The sequence below is a fragment of the Bufo gargarizans genome, chromosome 4, assembly GCF_014858855.1.
Source record: "Bufo gargarizans isolate SCDJY-AF-19 chromosome 4, ASM1485885v1, whole genome shotgun sequence".
Classification (NCBI taxonomy): Eukaryota; Metazoa; Chordata; class Amphibia; order Anura; family Bufonidae; genus Bufo; species Bufo gargarizans.
Genome location: NC_058083.1, coordinates 184,729,804 through 184,753,419, shown reverse-complemented (window position 1 = coordinate 184,753,419; position 23,616 = coordinate 184,729,804). Strand labels below are relative to the sequence as shown.

The window sequence follows — 23,616 nt, the reverse complement described above, 5'->3', positions numbered from 1 at the left end:
TTCAGATGGTAAGTACAGGTGTAGTCCGGAAATAAACAGCCAGTACAGGTGAGACCCGCCAATTAGAAGTTCCCTGCATGCGGATCACACGACCAAGCCACCCCATGTGTGGGCGCCATTAATGATGTTAGATCAGTCGTTGATCCAAACAGAACATAGGTCAAGCTGTACAAGTTTGTAATGACAATGTCCAGACATCTAGTGGCAAGTAATGGTACTGCATCAGGTATGGTTTACTTTGTAAATGATGAATATTTTGTGTCCTCTTCTATTACCCATAGGAGTTAATACTCTTCTGCTATAGGCCGACACGGCTCATCTAAAACGTGACATGTTCATGAATTTTACACTTGACAGTTGAAGATCTATGAAAATGTCACTTGCAACTTTCAGTGACAAAGTGCTCCAGAAGAGCTGATTTATTGTTAGCACGGGGCAATGGCTATCATAACCGTAGGTAATATCTCATGCTTACCGCTGCAGAATGTGAGGACGGGGTGAGCGGGTTAATGTATTATTTCATGGAAAATCCAGTAGTGCATAACCTTTTAAATATGTGAAATTAATTGAAGATCTATATCTTCCCCGCACATAGAGCATTTATCAGACAATGCTGAAAGTCCTAGAAGTCAAAGTACTTGGTAACTGTGAAATATGAAGCCAAAGTGATGGTTATAAGACCACTGGATAGAACCGCCATCCATTGCAGTACTGACACCTTTCAATGCAATGACGGTCTGTAATAGTAAAAACAAGGCCGCCTATTGATTCCCATTGTCTCTTGATCTTCCTGCCGTCCTCTAATGGATTGTTTACTCTCCTAGGATCAATTCTATTTATGGGGAAGGTGACAAATCCAGATGAAGGCGATGCGAGAAGACGAGACGTGGAGTCACTATAGCAAGATAAACGCCCAGATTCCTAGGACGCGCGGCGCAGCACCACACGAGCTACCATTCATAATACTGGCTGTTATCAGCTGCTCTCTAGTAAAGAACACCATGAAATTATCAGCATGTCATGAGTTACGTTTTTTTTTGTAGAGACAAATAATTATGTTTTAATCATATAATTGAATACTTTTGTAGTGTTTTCACCTGCGGTGGTTTTCAGTGCTGATACCTTATCGCACAGGGGTTGGAATAACAATAGCGCCAGAAATAAGGTCCTTTTGCACGGGACAATCCAAGGGTGGTAGGATCGTTGCCCTGTGTAAACATGCACCGCGATCAGCTGACAAACAAGAAAAGAATGGAAACCTCTGGCACTCCGGCTGTTGTGAAACTACAACTCCCAGCATGCATATTTGGCTATTCTTTGAACTCATATAGACATAAATGGAGCATGCTGGGAGTTAAGGTTTCCCAATAGCCGTAGTGCCGGCGGTTGCGGACCCCTGTCTCTGGTCCATCAGTACCGAGGTAAGTCATCAGCAGGTAATGCCACGTGACTTACATCCAGGATTCTAAACTGTGGGCAAGTCCGTGGTGAGAACAGATCATTGCTCTTATCTGAACTATTGTAATTCAGACGTGTTTATTCATCCACAACGGAAGAACACAGCCGCCTTGCACACCCAAATCCTAATCAAAAGCTCCTCCGCATGAACAAGCACACTTCGTCAGGGGAAGGAGTCTTTAACTTGACCTTGACTGGTTTTGGGTGTGTAAGTTGCCACAGCTCCTCAGCTGCCTCTTTAATAATACATGTATTTAGGCCTGTCGAGGAAACTCTGTCCAAGAACCTGATTCCACAGCCAGGAATACACTGAACAGGAGCCGGTCTTCACGTACCTTCCTTATATTTTCACACTTCGCACTGTTCTGTCCGAGATTATAAAAAATCTTGACATACGTAAAAAAAAAGTCTAAAAAGAAAGTCTACGTTAGCGACTCTATCACACAATCATTGGGTGTTTTGCAGTTCCTCAAAACACGGATAGCGGCCGCGTGTATTCCGCATTTTGCGGAATGGAATGGCCGGCCCCAATGCGGACAATAATAGGACATGTTCTATTTTTTCGTGGAACGGCCATGCGGACATACAGACACGGTATGCACACGTCATTTCCAGAATGAAGACGGAAAAAAATTACATTTATGTGCAGATACATTTTTTAAGGGTTTTCCCACTTCCGCAAATGGCATTTATCATGCAGACAAAGTTAATACAAGGCACTTACTAATGTATTGTGTTTGTCCATATTGCCTCCTATGCTGTCTCCAGCAGTCCCAACCAGCAAAGAGGCCGGCGTCTTTTCCTATAGTGTGCAAGCACAGGCACTGTTGCTGGAATGCAGGGTGGTTGTAACCATGGTAACGAGCAGTGTATAATGTGATGGGAAAAATGAATCAAACCAGGAAAGGAGGCAATATGGACAATCACAATACATTAGTAAGTGCCTTGTATTAACTTTTGGGTAATTAATCAAACTGGTATGAAAAGGAACTGGCTTAGGAGCTGTGAAAAATGAAGGGAGGAATCTGATTGGCTGCTATGGGCACCAGTTTGATAAATGACCCCAATGGTCTGCATGATAAATGGCATTTACTGAAGTAAGACAACCCCTTTAATGATGGTGATGAATGCCATTCTATGACATGTAGTGTCCCACTAGGTAGGGGTGGGCACTACACAAGGTTTAATTGGTGTGCGCGTTACTCCTACTCACAAGGAACAGAAGTGTTATATTTAATTGTGCATTTAATGTATTTTCTAATGTGTTTTTATATGCAATGTTCCCCTATATGATGCAATAGCAGGCCTAGTTGGGTGTAGTTAGACATCCCAGACACTAGAGGGAGATAGGGAGCCCCTAGTATAAATGTCCAGGCCCAGACAGGGGAGAGGTAGTTCATTCCAGGGGACTAGAGGAGTTACCTCGTCAGCCTGAAGCTCCTGAGGCTAAGCTTAGCTCAGTTGAGATACCCCAGTAGCAGGACAGAACCTCCTGGGAGAAACCCACAGCCCTTCACCATTCAAGTAAGGATATTTCCAACAAAGATAAGTAACACTGATGGGCAGAGGCATTAGAAAGCAAAGCAAGGATTTAATACGAGAGGAAGATATATAGACATACCAAGGATTTAAGCCACCATTTAGGCATCCGGGCCTTGGGATAGAAAGCCAGACAGGAGTTCTAGAAAGAACAGTGTACGCTAGTACTGAGGAAAGGTACAACCTGATTCTGAGTGCATTGTGGATTTACCCTCTGCGTATCTTGCATAACCAATACCTGCCATCTTGTGGAATAATCCTGCTTGTAAAGCTGTGATCTAAGAGACTGTGTTACCATCTGTATGTACAAAGTTGGACTGTTAAGTAAAGCAACGTTTGGTTCACTATACCACCTGTGTACCTAACTTATTCCAACTATACACCGGTGTGCCACCGTTACAGGCACTGGCGTCACAAATCCAAAAGGGACCTTGCCCCAGGCACTCAAAAGACCTGTAACATCCAGGGCACCTCATCCACCATCAGGCCTGGTCCCTACATACAGAGTGTGCCCCAGAGGAACCGTGTCTACCTCTCCTTCACTGCTACATGCCTGCCCAGGGTTCTCCAATACAGTGAGCAACCCTCGATTGCCCATAACCGTGACCTCACTTCGCTATACCCTGCAGGTCTGGCGTGTTGCATAAATTGGTGTCACGAACAGGATATGAACATTCCTGCGCTATTGCGGATACAAAAACTGTGTGCTGTTTATTGCCTTAAAGTGACAAGCCCTAATTGCTTTATTGAAAATTGCTGGGCCAAAGTGAACTGTGATAATTGCGGTGTGAAGATTATATTGTTTGGACTGTTTTCTGCTTATTTAAGCCACCGCTTGGCGGTAAAAATTGGCGCCTTCTGCTGAAAAGTGCGGGAAGGCTATATGTCGGCGCCACCGCCCTGTCTGGACATTTGCATGTCTGCTGAAATGGACTCCGCCTCCCCCATACTGGAGTACCTGGGGGGGCGACCTCCCAGTGCAATGGGAGGATCTGTCTGAAATTGTTGGCGCCACCCTGTCGCTCTCCAGAGAAGGATCGAGCATGTTGAAGAGTGAAGACTGCTCTGCTGGGATGTCTGCGCCTGATCTGTTAAAGATGAACATTGTTGGTGTAGAGCAAGAGGACGCTCCACCGGCCTACTCTCCGGGACCAGAGAGACCCGCCTGCCCGCCACCGAGGACGCAACCGGAGACCTACTATGGCTCTTGGAGAGACTTTTTCCAGCCACACTGACACCCAACCCCGCCTGGAAAGGAGAATGGGGTTGTTGTGGCCTTTGACAAGGACCGAGGCTTCGGTTTCATAAAGGACTATATTACCGGCAGAGACTTATATGTTAATCGGAGGTCCGTCAAGCGGAGCTACCTCCCAGAGCATCTGCATAACCTCCGCGAGGGAGAGGAAGTAGAGTTCACCCCTGCCGAGGGCCTGCGAGGCCCCTACACCACTGCCGTGTCCCGTCCTAAAAAGAAAACGGAGGACTTAAACCTTGATGAGGACCACCCTGGCTGCGAGCGCGAACCTGTGTGCTCTCCAGAACCGGCCCATCACGCCTTTCAAGAACGGGGCTCCTTCATTGGCCCGAACGTCTTTTGGCAACCAACAGTGGTGGAGAAGAGGGTAAGCCCATGGCCCTCACCTGAGCTGCCTCGCAGGGAGAAAACTGTCCGTGAACTGCAAGATGCCGAGAGATTCCATGCTGCCCTGGACAACATCCGAAGAGGAAGAAAAGCGGACGCCTCACCTGAACCTGCAGCGGCTGCGCAGGATGCGCCAACTCCGGTACAAGTACCAGCGGCGACAGCGGAGGACAGCGACCCCGACTCCGAAAGCCTGGACGACCAGATCGTGCGGCTGGAGAAGAAACTACGGGAGCTGCGCCAGATTGCCTCCGCCAGGATTCAGACTCCATCTGACCTGAAAGAAAAAGGACTTAAGGACTCGGACCATCTCCGGGTCTGAGGTGAGAGTACCTGTCCCTTCCAGCCGGCCCTCGTTAGTGTCAGCACCCGTGGTGAGGTCTTCCTACGCTGTGCACCGGCGCACAGAGCTAGTCGTCCAGGAACCCACCGGACCGTTTGCAGCAGCGGTACCCAGGCCAGTGCAGCAGCCCACTATTGTCATGCCTGCACCGGTGCGGTCAGCCACCATGATCACCACTAGGCCTATGGGGCCAATACCTATTAGGGGTCCATTCATGCTGCAGTTGCCCCCCAATACTGTGTTGTGGGCACATCCGCCTGTTGATCCTCAGTACAGGCCCAGTCTACAAATGGAGCCAGGGAGCACCACTGAGATGCCTAGTGGATTTGACTTGCCCCTGTGAATTGGCCTGCTAGGCCCTTGATTTGATTTATTTTTCCAAGGGACCCTATCAAAGAGGATTTAACCCTTTCAGGACAGGAGTCCTTCGTTGTTTTGGCCCCCTGTTGCTGCTGCCAGTTACCCACGGCTCAGTGGAGGCGGCAAACCACTGAAATACCAAGTGCAGCAAGGCCATATTGTTTACAGGACCTCCTGCCTGCTTTCTCAGAGTGAAGAAGAATCCCAGTTGTACCTATTTTGTGAATGTTGCACCTTTAACCCTTTCACCCCCTTTTCATGTTGATTAAGAGTATTACAGAACTTATTTTTATATGTATGCCATTTAAATAATGTGGACTATTTTATGTGCTGTCATTTTTATTATGCAACTCGAATTGAAAAGAATGCGCCCAGGGATAGACTCTAATGCACCAGAGCCTCTGAGATTTTGCTATTACTTTAAAGAAATGTGCCCAGAGATGGACTCCACCGTATGCGAGCCACTGTGATCCTATACCTCCAACCTAGCTGTCTTTGATACCTGCTTCAGATAAGAAAGGAACCTGGGTACGGACTCATGTTTGTTCTTTGAGCCTCCAAGAACTTTTAAATTGTTTTACATTTTTCTTCTACTGTTCTATTATGGACTATCCTGGTATTTATTGATACGCTGTGCCAGGTCAGCGCCCCTGTTCCCTTACATGATCCTGAGAGAAGAGAACGACGCCCCTTTTCACCGAACTTGCTCCTTAGCCAGTGGAACTGCCTGATATATACATATAATGTATTTTTCGCAAATGTAGATGTATTTTCCTGCTTTGCATTATTTTTCTATTACAGGTGCAGTATCCAGGTGGGCAGGGCCCCTTTTATGTTGCGCCGAGGACGGGCAACGTCATAGCGTGGGGGTATGTAGTGTCCCACTAGGTAGGGGTGGGCACTACACAAGGGTCAATTGGTGTGGGCGTTACTCCTACTCACAAGGGACAGAAATGTTATATTTAATTGTGCATTTAATGTATTTTCTAATGTGTTTTTATATGCAATGTTCCCCTGTATGATGCAATAGCAGGCCTAGTTGGGTGTAGTTAGACATCCCAGACACTAGAGGGAGATAGGGAGCCCCTAGTATAAATGTCCAGGCCCAGACAGGGGAGAGGTAGTTCATTCCAGGGGACTAGAGGAGTTACCTCGTCAGCCTGAAGCTCCTGAGGCTAAGCATAGCTCAGTTGAGATACCCCAGTAGCAGGACAGAACCTCCTGGGAGAAACCCACAGCCCTTCACCATTCAAGTAAGGATATTTCCAACAAAGATAAGTAACACTGATGGGCAGAGGCATTAGAAAGCAAAGCAAGGATTTAATACGAGAGGAAGATATACAGATATACCAAGGATTTAAGCCACCATTTAGGCATCCGGGCCTTGGGATAGAAAGCCAGACAGGAGTTCTAGAAAGAACAGTGTACGCTATTTCTGAGGAAAGGTACAACCTGATTCTGAGTGTATTGTGGATTTACCCTCTGAGTATCTTGCATAACCAATACCTGCCATCTTGTGGAATAATCCTGCTTGTAAAGCTGTGATCTAAAAGACTGTGTTACCATCTGTATGTACAAAGTTGGACTGTTAAGTAAAGCAACGTTTGGTTCACTATACCTCCTGTGTACCTCACTTATTCCAACTATACACCGGTGTGCCACCGTTACAGGCACTGGCGTCACAAATCCAAAAGGGACCTTGCCCCAGGCACTCAAAAGACCCGTAACATCCAGGGCACCTCATCCACCATCAGGCCTGGTCCCTACATACAGAGTGTGCCCCAGAGGAACCGTGTCTACCTCTCCTTCACTGCCACATGCCTGCCCAGGGTTCTCCAATACAGTGAGCAACCCTCGATTGCCCATAACCGTGACCTCACTTCGCTATACCCTGCAGGTCTGGCGTGTTGCAGACATCCATCAGAGGCACCCAATACGTATACGTTATGTGGGACAAAAAAGTGATGTGCACACAGCCTATACTCACCCCAGTCTCTGCGGCGCTGATCCGGTTCTCCTGGCGCTGCTTGTTTACAGCAGGAGCGTGCAACTGTTGAGGACAGTGATTGGCTGCAGCGGTCATGTGCCATATACTGGCTTGTCCCCACTGCAGTCTGAAAACAAGCAGCGGCAGGAGGACCAGATCAGCGCCGCAGAGGATAGGGCTGACTATAAGATCATTTTTATTTTAAGAAATTGTAGGGCTTGTCTGAGATTTTTATCTTGGGCAACTCCTTTAAAGAGTCTTTCCAGGAGTTTGATATTGATGGATTCTACACAGGATACGTCATTTATTTCTGTTCAGTGGGGGTCCGACTCCCAGTACCCCCACTGATCAGCCATTTGTAGAGGCTGCGGCTCTCTAGTGAGCGCCACAACCTCTTTCTAGGCCAGCGATGTCACGATCATTGGTTACATGGCCTATTTTCAACTCAGACACATTTAACTGGTTAGGCCTGGACTGCACTACCAAGCACAACCACTATACACTGTATGGCGCTGTACTTGGTAAGCTTTGAGGAGGCTGCAGCGCTCACAGGAGCCTCTTCAAAGGGCTGACTGGCAGTAGTGCTGGGTGTGGAACCCACACTGATCAGATACCGACGACCTAGGCCATCATTACTGAACTCCCCCAAAAAAACTTAAATTAGACTGCTGGAGAATACGTCATGTCTCCCAACCGATATCTCTGTGCTTATGAATGCAAACATATTTAGGATTCATTTGGTCCTGAATACATGTGCCCACGTTCACTACAGCACAGTATTTCTATACTCCGTCTCTGTAAAGCATGGCATGTTCAGCCTGAAGCTACTGACTAGGTTCCCTCAAGCCAATGGACACCTGGAAATTTGTATCTCTGCAAAAAAATAAAATAAAAAGAGTTCAAACCGAGCACATGGAATATACACAGTACATACCAATACTGGAACCCACACGAGATAAACCCATAGACCTCCACCTAGATGTACCATATTTTCATATGTTCTCTGGCATGAAATGTAAACTGCCCCGACACTGGAAGCCTGGGTGACCTGGTGCTGTTTTTATTTTAGCCAAAACCAATTAGATCCTAAGGTCTTCTCCATCAATTTGTTAGGTGGTTGCACCATCCACTGTAGGGAACGTGACGAGCGTCCAAACCTATAAAATATCATGTTATTTATTCCACATGGTGAGCACCATAAGAAAACAATATTCTGTGACAGGACGGTTGTTTTTGTTAGGCTACAGGCACACGAACGTATTTTGTTTCCGCATCCATTCAGTTTTTTTTGCGGACCCATTCATTTCTATGGAGCTGTTAATAAATGCGTATAGTCAACCTTTTGTTTTCCGCATCCGTTGTTCCATTCTACAAAAAAAATAGAACATGTCCTATTCTTGTCCGTTTTGCAGACAAGGGTAGGCATTTACAAATGGATTTGCAAAAAAAAACAAAAAAAGGATGCCATATGGACGTTATCCGTTTTTTTGTGGATCCGCAATTTGCGGAACAGCACAGACAGCCATTGGTATAACTGCCTATTCTTGTCCGCAAAACGGACAAGAATAGGACAGGTTCTATTTTTTTTTGCGAACCACGGAATGGAGCAACGGATGCGGACACCACACGGAGCGCTGTCCGCATCTTTTGCGGCCCCATTGAAGTGAATGGGCCCGCACCCGAGCCTCCAAAACTGTGGCTCGGATGCGGACCAAAACAACGGTCGTGTGCAAGAGGCCTGTGTCTCAGCTCTCCCTATCACAGCTCTGGAGGCGTGTCTCACCTCTCCCTATCACAGCTCTGGAGGCGTGTCTCAGCTCTCCCTATCACAGCTCTGGAGGCATGTCTCAGCTCTCCCTATCACAGCTCAGGAGGCAATTGAAGGATGAAACTGAGCATGTGCGGCCTTCTTAGTGAGCCGGACAAAGAAATAAGAAAAAAAAAACAGCAGGGGGCGCTATACAGATACATTTTATTGAATAACTCAGTGGCTATGCAAAATTTTTTATTACATGCAATTACAAAAGTATTCAGATCCAGGAGCTGGTTTAAAAACAGTACAATATTTTTCGTGGGACAACCCCTTTAATGAACACCGTAAAAATGAACCCAAAGACAATGTTGGAAAAGTGTTTTAATTTCCATTCCACAATCTACAACACAGGTTATCCGCAATTTGCAGAACGGAACAGGCGCCGGCAATATAAATGCCTATTCTTGTCCGCAAAGCGCGGACAAGAATAGGACATGTTATTTTTTTTTTTTGCAGGGCCGCGGAACGGAGCCACGGATGTGGACACCACACGGAGTGCTGTCCGCATCTTTTGCGGCCCCATTAAAGTGAATTGGTCCACATCCGGACCCAAACAACGCGGACCCAAACAACGGTCGTGTGCATGAGGCCTATGACTGATATTCAGCCACCATATACCACTGTGAGTTCTCACTTCACGTCTGTTCAGACAATCTCATGAAATAAGGCATTGCTTCTTCAGTTAAATTCATCTAATTCTCAAACCTTCAAGGCGATACATCCATAAGGCCTCTGTCACACGAGCGCCTATCCGTCCGGGTGCAATGCCTGAAGCAAACACATAGCATGCAGACTGAATCCTGACCCATTCATTTGCACTTTTTCACACATCATCTCTGCTATCACGAAAAATCCCAGCATGTTTTATAGTCTGTGTTTTTTTTTATGCAGTTCTGGCTCCATGGAAGTGAATGGGGCTTCAGTGAAAAACGGATTGCTTCTGAATACAACTTGTTCCGCAAAGAAAAAAAAGAAAACCTCATTTGGCTCATGTCGAAGGAAAAGTAAAAACTTACAACAGTGATTGCCAAAACTAGCATTTAGCAACAAAAAGCTAAAAAAAAATAAAAATGCAAGAAAACCTGATTTACAGGCTGTATGCGATTCTTGCTTTAAAGGGGTTTTGCCATCTCAGACAATGGGGCCATATCACTAGGATATGCCCCCGTTGTCTGATAGGTGCTGTTCCCACCTCTGGGAACAGCACCTACCAAGAGAACGGAGCGGGGAAATGAATGGAGGGCGCACTTCGCATGTGAAGCCGCCCTTCATTCATTTCTATGGGGCCGCTGAAAATAGTCGAGCGCTGGCTCGGCTATTTCCGTCTGCCCCATAGAAATGAATGGGAGCATGGGCCGCGCATGCGCAGCACGCTCCTATTCACTTCTATGGGAGCAGAGGGGAGCAGCGCTGGGTGGTGGATGGACTCCGGGAAATCCGGGGACCTCCAGCCACAGCTCTCCCTGCTCCGTTCTCATTGTAGGTGCCGGTCCCAGAGGCGGGACCCGCAAGTATCAGACAATTGTCCCATTGTATGTGATGTGAATACCCCTGTAACTTCTTCCCCAATTCCGCCATAGTTTTTTATTTTGCTTTTGCAGCGTTTCCGGTTCTCTAAATATGATGTGTACCGTATTTTTCGCCCTATAAAACGCACCGGCCCATAAGTCGCACCTAGGTTTTAGAGGCAGTCAATAAGAAAAAAAAAAGTTTTTATTAGACCTCAGATCAGACCCCCAGTGTTAATCAGACCACAGCTCACAGCCCCAATCAGACCCCCATTGTTAATAAGACCCCCAATCAGACCACAAATGTTTATGAGACAGATCAGCACCCGGTGCCTCACATCAGCTCCAAGGCCTCAGATCAGCCCCCCTATGCCAACGATCAGCCCCCCCATGCCACAGATCAACCCCCATGCCACAGATCAACCCCCCATGTCTCAGATCAGCCTCCCCATGCCACAGATCAGCCCCCCATACCATGGATCACTCCCTAATGCTTTAGATCAGCCCCCAGTGCCTCAGATTAGCCCCCTATGCCACAGATCAACCCCCCATGCCACAGATCACTTCCCAATCTCTCAAATCAGTCCCAATGCCAAAGATTAGCCCACAGATGCAACAGATGAGTCCCCATGCAACAGATAAGCCCCCATGCCTCAGATCAGCCTCCCATGCCTCAGATCAGCCTCCCATGCCTCAGATCAGCCTCCCATGCCTCAGATCAGCCTCCCATGCCTCAGATCAGCCCCCCATGCCTCAGATCAGCCCCCCCATGCCACAGATTATCCCCCAATGCCTCAGACTAGCCTCCAGCCTAAATAATCCCCCAGCCTCACAGCAAATAAAAAGAACACTTACCTCTCCTGCTCTGGACGCCGCCGCTCCTCACCTCCAGCGCTCTCTCTTCTTCTTCCTGTTGTCGGCTGTGCTGTGATCCAATGGGCACAGCGTGAGGTCACAGAGCGCCTTCACGCTATGCTCAGCCATTAGTATTCGCCCCATAAGATGCGCGCGGGGGGGGGGGGGCGTCTTATGGGGTGAACAATGCTGTATATTTGGCATATGTTTGGCACTACTTTACGCTGATACCAAATTTATATAGTCTTTATTACTTTTTATTACTTTACTTACTAAAACTTTCTTTTCATTCCCATATTCTGACACAGCTATGTGAGGTGTTTTGCGTGGGCCAGCTGTCGTTTTTATTGTAGCCATTTTGGGGTACATATGACTTTTAATCACTTTTTATAAAAAAAAAATTCAGGTGACAAAAAATCGTGGATTTGGCCGTTTTGATTTTCTTTCCTTTAGGCTCCTTTCACATGAACAAGTTTTCCGCGCGGGTGCAATGTGTGACGTGAACGCACAGCACCCGCACTGAATCCTGACCCATTCATTTCAATAGGTCTGTGTACATGAGTGTTTTTTTCATGCATCAGTTCTGCGTTGTGTGAGAATCGCAGCGTGTTCTATATTCTGCGTTTTCCATGCAGCCCTGGCCCCATAAAAGTGAATGGGGCTTCAGTGAAAAACGCGTTGCATCCGCAAGCAAGTACTTTTTTCACTAGTGGTAGCTAAGAGATGTTGTTTGCAATCCTTTTATCACGCGCGTGAAAAACGCATCAAAACGCATTGCACCCGTTGGTGCAATGGTGTGAGTTTCACCGAACGCACCCTGAACACATCCGGAGCCAATCTGTATTGTTCACCTGAAAGGGGTCTTATGGTGTACACCGTCAAATTGGGAAAGGGGTGTGATTTGAAATATTTTTAAAAGCAGTTTTTTACTGAACATGTGATTGTTCAATTGCTTATACCATATCCCTGGGATAGGTCATCAATATCTGATTGGTCCGACTCTCGGCCACCCCACCAATCAGCTGTTTGAGGAGGCTGCTGTGCTCTCACAGTGATCTTTACAGCATACCAAGCACAGTGCCATACATTGTATAGTGGCAGCACTTGGTACGGCAGTTCAGTCCCATTCATTTGATTACATCACTGGCCTAGAAATAGGGCTTACCGCTCGTAGAGGGCCGAAGCATTTTCCAACAGATGACTGGCAGGGGTGCTGGGAGTCTCGCCGATCTGATAGTGCTAACCTTTCCTGGAGAAATTCCATCAATCGCAGTCGCTATGGATCATGGCATCTGAGGAGTTAAAAGGCAAGGATCTGATTTATCACGGATCCTGGGCACAGCAGGCAGACAGGTCAGATGGCACCCGAAGCCTATGGAGTGGCTTAACCCCTTTGCGCACCTGGACAAACAGTTATGTCCAGGTGCGCAAAGGGGTTAAATAGATTATGTCACCACAAATCAGCAGGGGGGAGAGGGAAGAAAGCGGGTGGAGGGAGCTGATGGATATGGGGTGGACTCCAGGATTCGGCATTTCAGCAAAATGACTGGATCAGTTTAAGAAAGTGACCCAACGTGCCCGGGCTCTGTCACCGTTTAGGCCTCCCACACACAGGATGGCATACAACTGGTGACCAATCCCCTTTGAAGGAGTTGTCAAGGATAATTAAAAATCTTGGACAGATCCCGAATGCTGTAAAATAAAAACTGAGGGTACTTACCTCATTCTCAGGCCCCATTCTCTGCGGTCAGTCCTCCTCCCCCTGCTTTTTTACTGCTGCAGCCAATCACTGTCCTCAGCAGTACAGGCGCAGGGGAAAGGGGTAAGTATACCATCACTTTATGTGTTCCAGCATCTGGCGGCAGAGATTTCTAATCACCTCGGACAATCTCTTCACAGGGATCTCCTCCCAATCAGCACTTATCCTATTTACAGGACAGGTGATAAATGCTGGAGGATAGATAGATAGATAGATAGATAGATAGATAGATAGATAGAAAAGAGACACGTAGATGATAGATAGACAGGAGATAGATAGATGATAGATAGGAGAAAGATAGATAGATGATAGATAATAGATAGGAGATGATAGATAGATACAGATAGATAGATAGATAGACAGGAGATAGATACAGATAAGAGGGACATAGATAGATATTAGATAGATAGAGACAGATAGGAGATAGATAGATGATAGATAAGAGGCACATAGATAATAGATAGACAGACATGTAAATTTAGATACATTTAGATATAAGATAGACAGACAGTAGATGGTAGATAATGTAGTCACCCATTATACTGGCAGCAGTTAGAAATACATTCAGTAACTGGACACACAGCACACAATCCTCCAGGGAGCGCTGTGAGAAGGAGTAGTAACAACTCTGCCTTCAGTACCACACAGCTGTTTCTCCAGCATTTCGGAAACTACAACTCCCAACATCTGACATCTCCGACAGACAAGGGTTGGAAACCACCGCCACACAGGATCGTTACAGCGTCAGCCAGTCACATCGCTGCGAGGAGGTCACACCCCAGGGCGTGGTTTCACGGTCGCGGTGTAAGCTGTGGTTGCATAGCAACCCGTGGCCCCAGCACTTTGGCCTAAGCCTCCGCAACACGGAAACTACACGGAGACCCCCGGCAACCGCGGTGAGTTCCCGGCAGCTGCGAGATGTCAGTGACGTTCTGGTGTCAGCAAGTGTGTGCTGTGCAGTGTGAGGTGCGAGCCGGGGAGCAGCGGGTGCCGAGCACTACACCGTGTGCACATGTTACTCATCAGAGTGTGTCCTCGTGGAGAAACCAATAGTGTAGCCCTAATAATATACCCATAGTTATGTACCCCAAATAATGTAGCCCTGAAAATATACCCCTAGTAATGTACCCATAATAATATATCCAAAATAATGTACCCCTAATAACATACCCATAATAATGTATCCATAATATTGCCCCCCAATAACATACCTCTAATAATGTACTCAAAGCAGTGTACCCCTAATAATGCCCCCCAATAACATACCTCTAGTAATGTACCCCTAGTAACATACCCATAGTAATGCCCCCCAATAACATACCTCTAATAATGTAGTAATAACGTAGCCCTGATTATATACCGCTAGTAATGTACCCAAATAATAGTTCAGGGCTGTCTTGCATCTAAAATAAAGTGGCAAGAACTGTACCTGTATGTTACCTGAGCCAGGAATACGGCAGTATAAAAGCACTGGCGAGACTGATAACGTGAACTTGCCTATAGAGTCTTGTTAATCCCCTGCCTTTGCCCATGTGGAAATTCTATTTGGAAACCCTCACGGGTGTGAACGTCGACCATAGTGCAGGGAGAAGGTTCCTAAGGCGCCTTCGTATGTCGCGGAAACGTCTGCCAGAAATTCCCCAGCTCGTAGCAGATTTCCTGTATGAGAATCTCCCCATTAAAGGGATTCTGTCATGAGAAATTGGCCCTATAAGCTAAACATAGGGCGATGTCCCTTGTAAATCACTGAATCCTAAAGTGAGTTTATTAAATGCCCCTGTGGCTCTATATTCATGAAAAAGACGTTTATATCACCTGCCAATCACTTCGAAATGTGTCCAAGGGGAAGGTGCCCGGCTGCATCCATCTCGTTTAGGTGCCCAGCGCCGCCTTCAATGCTGAAATCGCCGTCCTCCCTTTCTTTCGATCCGCCTACCTCAGTTCAACGCCGCCTCTCGTACGTCCGCTAGTTTCAGCCAGATCCTGCGCGTGCGCACTAGGTATAACCTGGTGCGCCCGTGGGGACTACTGGCTAGTGCGCACGCGCGGGATCTGGCTGAATCGAGCGGACGTACGAGAGGCGGCGTTGAACTGAGGTAGGCGGATCGAAAGAAAGGGAGGACGGCGATTTCAGCATTCAGCGCCTGGCACCTAAACGAGATGGATGCAGCCAGGCACCTTCCCCTTGGACACATTTCAAAGTGATTGGCAGGTGATATAAACGTCTTTTTTTGAATATAGAGCCACAGGGGCGTTTAATAAACTCACTTTAGGATTCAGTGTTTTACAAGGGACATCGCCCTATGTTTAGCCTATAGGGCCCATTTCTCATGACAGAATCCCTTTAAGTTCAATGGTGAACTGCACAAAACGTCACAGGAAAGTCTGCAACAAAGTCTGTGTGGATGTTTCCGCTGCGTTTTCCACGGCAGAATCACTTTCCCATAGGATAACATAGTGGACGTCTTGATGTTGCAGAATTTTTCGCATGGTGGTAAATCCTCGCGGTGGATACCACACCCAAAATCCACACCATGACTTCACATGGTGCAACATCAGGAGCCATATTTAGAATTCATTTGGCTGCTATTTTTGCATATTGTCAATCGCCTAATTTTCACCACTGCCCGACACTGCTGCACATTTTTATGCATTTATTTAGTGGCTGCCATGAACTGTAGTACGATGGTGGATGTTGATGGACTGAACATAGGTTTCACTCTTCAGCTGTGTATTGCGGCGACTGCTCTGCAGTCTCAGAGGTGTGAACTGTAGTAGGATGGTGGATGTTGGGGGACTGAACTTAAGTTTGACTTTGGACCTGTGTTTCTTGCGGTGACTGCTCTACAGTCTCGGAGGTGTGAACTATAGTAGGATGGTGGATGTTGGGGGACTGAATTTAGGGTTGACTCTGGAGCTGTGTTTCTTACGGCGACTGCTCTACAGTCTCGGAGGTGTGAACTATAGTAGGATGGTGGATGTTGGGGGACTGAATTTAGGGTTGACTCTGGAGCTGTGTTTCTTGCGGCGACTGCTCTACAGTCTCGGAGGTGTGAACTATAGTAGGATGGTGGATGTTGGGGGACTGAATTTAGGGTTGACTCTGGAGCTGTGTTTCTTGCGGCGACTGCTCTACAGTCTCGGAGGTGTGAACTATAGTAGGATGGTGGATGTTGGGGGACTGAACAAATACAGACGGACACGGCACAGGCGCTAGAATTCAGCCGATGAATGAGATGGAGGCTGGCAATCTAGAGGAGATGGGCAGGCTTGACGGACGAGCGGGGCGGAATACAGGGTGAGTAGACGGAGCCTCTAGGTGCTGAAAAAACGCCCCCGTAGCACCTAGAGGCTCATTTGCATAGCAATAAAAGTTGTTTTTTTAGTGTAACGGCTGCACACAAAGGTCTTAGAATAGCATGGTTAGGTAGAGCAGACACTAGCAGATGGCTAGTGTCTGACAGCTAATAAGGTCCAAATGAGGTGGTAGAAACCCTTTAAAGGGAACCTGTCACCGGGATTTTGTGTATAGAGCTGAGGACATGGGTTGCTAGATGGCCGCTAGCACGTCCGCAATACCCAGTCCCCATAGCTCTGTGTGCTTTTATTGTGTATAAAAAACGATTTGATACATATGCAAATTAACCTGAGATGAGTCCTGTATGTGAGACGAGTCTCCACTGCGCCTGCGCTGATTACGTCAGGATGCTCCGAGGAATTTAATTTTTTTTCCACAATAAAAGCACACAGAGCTATGGGGACTGGGTATTGCAGATGTGCTAGCGGCCATCTAGTAACCCAAGTCCTCAGCTCTATACACGCTGCCTGGCAGCCCCTGATCTCTTATAGGGGGCTATGATATGCACAATTAACCCCTCAGGTGCAGCACCTGAGGGGTTAATTGTACGGATCACATCCCCCTGTAAGAGATCGGGTGCTGCCAGGCAGCAGGGGGCAGTCATGTACACAGTTCGTAGTATATTCTAACTTGAAGCGTCCCCATCACTATGGGAACGCCTCTGTGTTAGAATATACTGTCGGATCTGAGTTTTCACGAAGTGAAAACTCAGCTCTGAAAAAGCTTTTATGCAGACGGATCTTCGGATCCGTCTGTATGAAAGTAACCTACGGCCACGGTTCACGGACGCGGATGCCAATCTTGTGTGCATCCGTGTTCTTTCACTGACCCATTGACTTGAATGGGTCCGTGAACCGTTGTCCGTCCAAAAAATAGGACAGGTCATATTTTTTTGACGGACAGGAAACACGGATCACGGCCGCTGATGAACAACAGTGCATTTTCCGAGTTTTCAACGGACCCATTGAAAGTCAATGGGTCCGCAGAAAATCATGGAAAACGGATCAACGGCCACGGATGCACACACCGGTCGTGTGCATGAGGCCTTTTTGTGATGTAAGGTGACAAAAAAAGTCTTTATTTACACCGTTTTGACTTTTTTTTTTTTTTTTTACGGTGTTTACCTGAGTGGTTAGGTCATGTAATATTGTTATAGAGCAGGTTGTTACGGACGCGGTGATACCTAATATGTATACTTTTTTAAATTTACTTAAGTTTTACACAATAACAGCTTTTTTTAAACCCAAAAAATTATGTTTTAGTGTTTCCATATTCTGAGCCATATTTTTTTTTTCTTGCGGCGATTGTCTTAGGTAGGGGCTAATTTTTTGCGTGATGAGGTGACGGTTAGATTAGTACTATTTTGGTGGGCATACGCCTTTTTGATTGCTTGCTGTTGTACTTTTAGAGATGTAAGGTGACAAAAAAATGGTTTATTTAGCAGTTTTTTATTTATTTTTTACTGTGTTCATCTGATGGGTTAGGTCATGTGATAGGTTTATAGAGCCGGTCGATACGGACGCGGCGATACCTAATATGTCTACTTTTGTGCTCAGGTGCTCTGTAGTGTTCTGCTCGAGCACCTGAGCACTTTGGTGCTCGATCAACACTAATAAAGACCAATTGAAAAAATAATTTTTAGGCCAAAATGTGTCATTAGCATGTGGGAGGCAAGGGAGGTGAGAAAAGCACTGCACTGTCTGTCTTCACCTTCCCTGGTCTTCTTCTGGCCCCTCTCTGTGTCCTGACACATACAGCATCCGGGCATAGTGTACATAGCGACGGGAAGAAGACCAGGGAGGGTAAGTGAATTTGCCAAGTGGCAGCGTCATCCGGAGCTGGATAGGGGCTAATCTGAGGCTAATGGAGGCTGGGAAAGGTTTGATCTGAGGCTGGGGGTCTGATATGAGGATGGGGATCTGATGGGGTCTGATCTGATGCTGGTTATTAATGTCAAATAAAGAACTAAATAAATAACATTCTGAACTTATAAATTAGACTGGTATGTGTCGGCAAAATGGCACCTGTACCATATGTGATACATATATATGTGTGTGTATATATATATATATATATATATATATATATATATATATATATATATATATTTATTTATTTATTTATACACAGTACAGACCAAAAGTTTGGACACACCTTCTCATTCAAAGAGTTTTCTTTATTTTCATGACTATGAAAATTGTAGATTCACACTGAAGGCATCAAAACTATGAATTAACACATATGGAATTATATACATAACAAAAAAGTGTGCAACAACTGAAAATATGTCATATTCTAGGTTCTTCAAAGTAGCCACCTTTTGCTTTGATTACTGCTTTGCACACTCTTGGCATTCTCTTGATGAGCTTCAAGAGGTAGTCACCTGAAATGGTTTTCACTTCACAGGTGTGCCCTGTCAGGTTTAATAAGTGGGATTTCTTGCCTTATAAATGGGGTTGGGACCATCAGTTGCGTTGAGGAGAAGTCAGGTGGATACACAGCTGATAGTCCTACTGAATAGACTGTTAGAATTTGTATTATGGCAAGAAAAAAGCAGCTAAGTAAAGAAAAACGAGTGACCATCATTACTTTAAGAAATGAATGTCAGTCAGTCCGAAAAATTGGTAAAACTTTGAAAGTGTCCCCAAGTGCAGTCACAAAAACCATCAAGCGCTACAAAGAAACTGGCTCACATGCGGACCGCCCCAGGAAAGGAAGACCAAGAGTCACCTCTGCTGCGGAGGATAAGTTCATCCGAGTCACCAGCCTCAGAAATCACAGGTTAACAGCAGCTCAGATTAGAGACCAGGTCAATGCCACACAGAGTTCTAGCAGCAGACACATCTCTAGAACAACTGTTAAGAGGAGACTGTGTGAATCAGGCCTTCATGGTAGAATATCTGCTAGGAAACCACTGCTAAGGACAGGCAACAAGCAGAAGAGACTTGTTTGGGCTAAAGAACACAAGGAATGGACATTAGACCAGTGGAAATCTGTGCTTTGGTCTGATGAGTCCAAATTTGAGATCTTTGGTTCCAACCACCGTGTCTTTGTGCGACGCAGAAAAGGTGAATGGATGGACTCTACATGCCTGGTTCCCACCGTGAAGCATGGAGGAGGAGGTGTGATGGTGTGGGGGTGCTTTGCTGGTGACACTGTTGGGGCTTTATTCAAAATTGAAGGCATACTGAACCAGCATGGCTACCACAGCATCTTGCAGCGGCATGCTATTCCATCTGGTTTGCGTTTAGTTGGACCATCATTTATTTTTCAACAGGACAATGACCCCAAACACACCTCCAGGCGGTGTAAGGGCTATTTGACCATGAAGGAGAGTGATGGGGTGCTGTGCCAGATGACCTGGCCTTCACAGTCACCCGACCTGAACCCAATCGAGATGGTTTGGGGTGAGCTGGGGTGCAGAGTAAAGGCAAAAGGGCCAACAAGTGCTAAGCATCTCTGGGAACTTGTCATGGAACCATGAACCAGACGTACAACAAGAGATAAGTGGAAAATAAGAAGGTTTTATTGAAGAGCAAGCCGTAGCAAAGTCCGAACGGATGGCTAAACCGAAGCAGGGTCTTGCGGAGATAGAGGTCAGGAACCAGAAGGGTAGTCAGACGAAGCCAGGAACAGGAACCAACGGGGTAGTCAGACGAAGCCGGAATCAGGAACCAACGGGGGTAGTCAGACGAAGCCGGAATCAGGAACCAACGGGGTAGTCAGACGAGGCCAGGATCAGGAACCAGAAGCAGCAGCAGTCTTGGAAGCATGTGAACACAGGAGGACCAAGCAAGGAACTGAAGCCACAGACCTCCTATATATATGAGCTAGGCATCCAGCTCCTCCCAGTGGGAAGGAGGAGCCGCAGGGTGGGAGACTACAAGAAAACCCAGAAACCAAGATGGCCGCCAGCACATGTCAAACGAAGGGAACAGCAAGGAGGTAAGACCATGACAGAACTCCTTCAAGACTGTTGGAAGACCATTTCACGTGACTACCTCTTAAAGCTCATCAAGAGAATGCCAAGAGTGTGCAAAGCAGTAATCAAAGCAAACGGTGGCTACTTTGAAAAACCTAGAATATGACATATTTTCAGTTGTTTCACACTTTTTTGTTATATACATAATTCCACATGTGTTAATTCATAGTTTTGATGCCTTCAGTGTGAATCTACAATTTTCATAGTCCTGAAAAGAAAGAAAACTCTTTGAATGAGAAGGTGTGTCCAAACTTTTGGTCTGTACTGTGTGTGTATATATATATATATATATATATATATATATATATATATATATATACAGGTCCTTCTCAAAAAATTAGCATATTGTGATAAAGTTCATTATTTTCTGTAATGTACTGATAAACATTAGACTTTCATATATTTTAGATTCATTACACACCAACTGAAGTAGTTCAAGCCTTTTATTGTTTTAATATTGATGATTTTGGCATACAGCTCATGAAAACCCAAATTTCCTATCTAAAAAAATTTGCATATTTCATCCGACCAATAAAAGAATAGTGTTTTTAATACCAAAAAAGTCAACCTTCAAATAATTATGTTCAGTTATGCACTCAATACTTGGTCGGGAATCCTTTTGCAGAAATGACTGCTTCAATGCGGCGTGGCATGGAGGCAATCAGCCTGTGGCACTGCTGAGGTGTTATGGAGGCCCAGGATGCTTCGATAGCGGCCTTAGGGTCCATTCACACGTCCGTTTTTTCTTTCCTGATCTGTTCCGTTTTTTCAGGAACAGATCAGGACCAGATCTGGACCCATTCATTTTCAATGGGTCCTGGAAAAAATCGGACAGCACAATGTGTGCTGTCCGTTTCCGTTGTTCCGTTCCGCATGTCCGTTTAAATATAAAACATGTCCTATTCTTGTCCTGAAAAATCGGATCCTGGTACAATACAAAGTCAATGGATCCGCAAAAAACGGATGACATTCGGATGTCATTCCGTATGTCATCCGTTTTTTGCGGATTCCGTTCCTGGAAACACATAACAATTTTTTTTTTTTTTTTTTTTTTTTTTTTTTTTTTCAAAGAAATCCAAACAACTTTATTTGATTATTGAAATGTATACATGTTTCCGTTTTTTGCGGATCCGCAAAAAACGGATGACATACGGATGACATACGGAAACATTTTCAGGAACAACGGATCCGCAAAAAACGGACCGTTTTTCAGGATGAAAAAAAACAGGACGTGTGAATGGACCCTTAAGCTCATCCAGAGTGTTGGGTCTTGCGTCTCTCAACTTTCTCTTCCCAATATCCCACAGATTCTCTATGGGGTACAGGTCAGGAGAGTTGGCAGGCCAATTGAGCACTGTAATACCATGGTCAGTAAACCATTTACCAGTGGTTTTGGCACTGTGAGCAGGTGCCAGGTCGTGCTGAAAAATGAAATCTTCATCTCCATAAAGCTTTTCAGCAGATGGAAGCATGAAGTGCTCCAAAATCTCCTGATAGCTAGCTGCATTGACCCTGCCCTTGATAAAACACAGTGGACCAACACCAGCAGCTGACATGGCACCCCAGACCATCACTGACTGTGGGTACTTGACACTGGACTTCAGGCATTTTGGCATTTCCCTCTCCCCAGTCTTCCTCCAGACTCTGGCACCTTGATTTCCGAATGACATGCAAAATTTGCTTCCATCCGAAAAAAGTACTTTGGACCACTGAGCAACAGTCCAGTGCTGCTTCTCTGTAGCCCAGGTCAGGCGCTTCTGCCGCTGTTTCTGGTTCAAAAGTGGCTTGACCTGGGGAATGCGGCACTTGTAGCCCATTTCCTGCACACGCCTGTACACGGTGCCTCTGGATGTTTCTACTCCAGACTCAGTCCACTGCTTCCGCAGGTCCCCCAAGGTCTGGAATCGGTCCTTCTCCACAATCTTCCTCAGGGTCCGGTCACCTCTTCTCGTTGTGCAGCGTTTTCTGCCACACTTTTTCCTTCCCACAGACTTCCCACTGAGGTGCCTTGATACAGCACTCTGGGAACAGCCTATTCGTTCAGAAATTTCTTTCTGTGTCTTACCCTCTTGCTTGAGGGTGTCAATGATGGCCTTCCGGACAGCAGTCAGGTCGGCAGTCTTACCCATGATTGCGGTTTTGAGTAATGAACCAGGCTGGGAGTTTTTAAAAGCCTCAGGAATATTTTGCAGGTGTTTAGAGTTAATTAGTTGATTCATATGATTAGGTTAATAGCTCGTTTAGAGAACCTTTTCATGATATGCAAATTTTTTTAGATAGGAATTTGGGGTTTTCATGAGCTGTATGCCAAAATCATCAATATTAAAACAATAAAAGGCTTGAACTACTTCAGTTGGTGTGTAATGAATCTAAAATATATGAAAGTCTAATGTTTATCAGTACATTACAGAAAATAATGAACTTTATCACAATATGCTATTTTTTTTTAGAAGGACCAGTATATATATATTAGTGCAGGCACCATTTTGTGCTGTAAAAATACAACAATTTTTAATTTTTTTTTATTGAAGCACAATTTCTGTAACTTACCCCTAAGTCAGTTATATGTTTGACCAAATTTAGCAGTCACATTTTTAAGTTGATAATTTTGTATGGCCCCTGAACGATCTTACAAATTTCCAAATGGCCCTCGGCAGCAAAAAAAGTTCCCCACCTCTTCTTTCGGCCTCACGCACACTACCGTGCTGTGTTTTGCGGTCCGCAAATCGCGGATCCACAAAACACGGATGGCGTCCGTGCGCGTTCAGCAATTTGTGGAACGGCACGGACAGCCTTTAATATAAATGCCTATTCTTGTCTGCAAAGCACGGACAAGAATAGGACATGTTATATTTTTTTAGCGGGGCCACGGAACAGAACAACTGATGCGGACAGCACATGAAGTGTTGTCCGTATCTTTTGCAGCCCCATTGAAGTGAATGGGTCCGCATCCGAGCCCGCGGACCAAAACATCAGCTGTGTGCATGAGGCCATACAATATGTATCATTAAA

General features: G+C 45.9%; 2 protein-coding genes across 3 annotated transcripts in view; both read left to right on the top strand.

Moving 5' to 3' along the window:
- SERPINI2 (serpin family I member 2) overlaps nucleotides 1–1,017 on the top strand; it is an 85,172-nt gene extending 84,155 nt beyond the window's left edge. For both annotated transcript variants that reach the window (XM_044291943.1, XM_044291942.1), the window contains exon 9: nucleotides 825–1,017. In XM_044291943.1, coding sequence (XP_044147878.1) covers nucleotides 825–901 — 77 coding nt within the window. In that variant the 3' untranslated portion in view covers nucleotides 902–1,017. The remainder of the gene's footprint in view (nucleotides 1–824) is intronic.
- A 13,081-nt stretch (nucleotides 1,018–14,098) lies between these two features.
- ZBBX (zinc finger B-box domain containing) overlaps nucleotides 14,099–23,616 on the top strand; it is a 216,478-nt gene continuing 206,960 nt past the window's right edge. The window contains 1 exon segment of the mRNA XM_044291843.1: nucleotides 14,099–14,160. The gene's annotated coding sequence lies outside the window, so the exon portion shown is untranslated.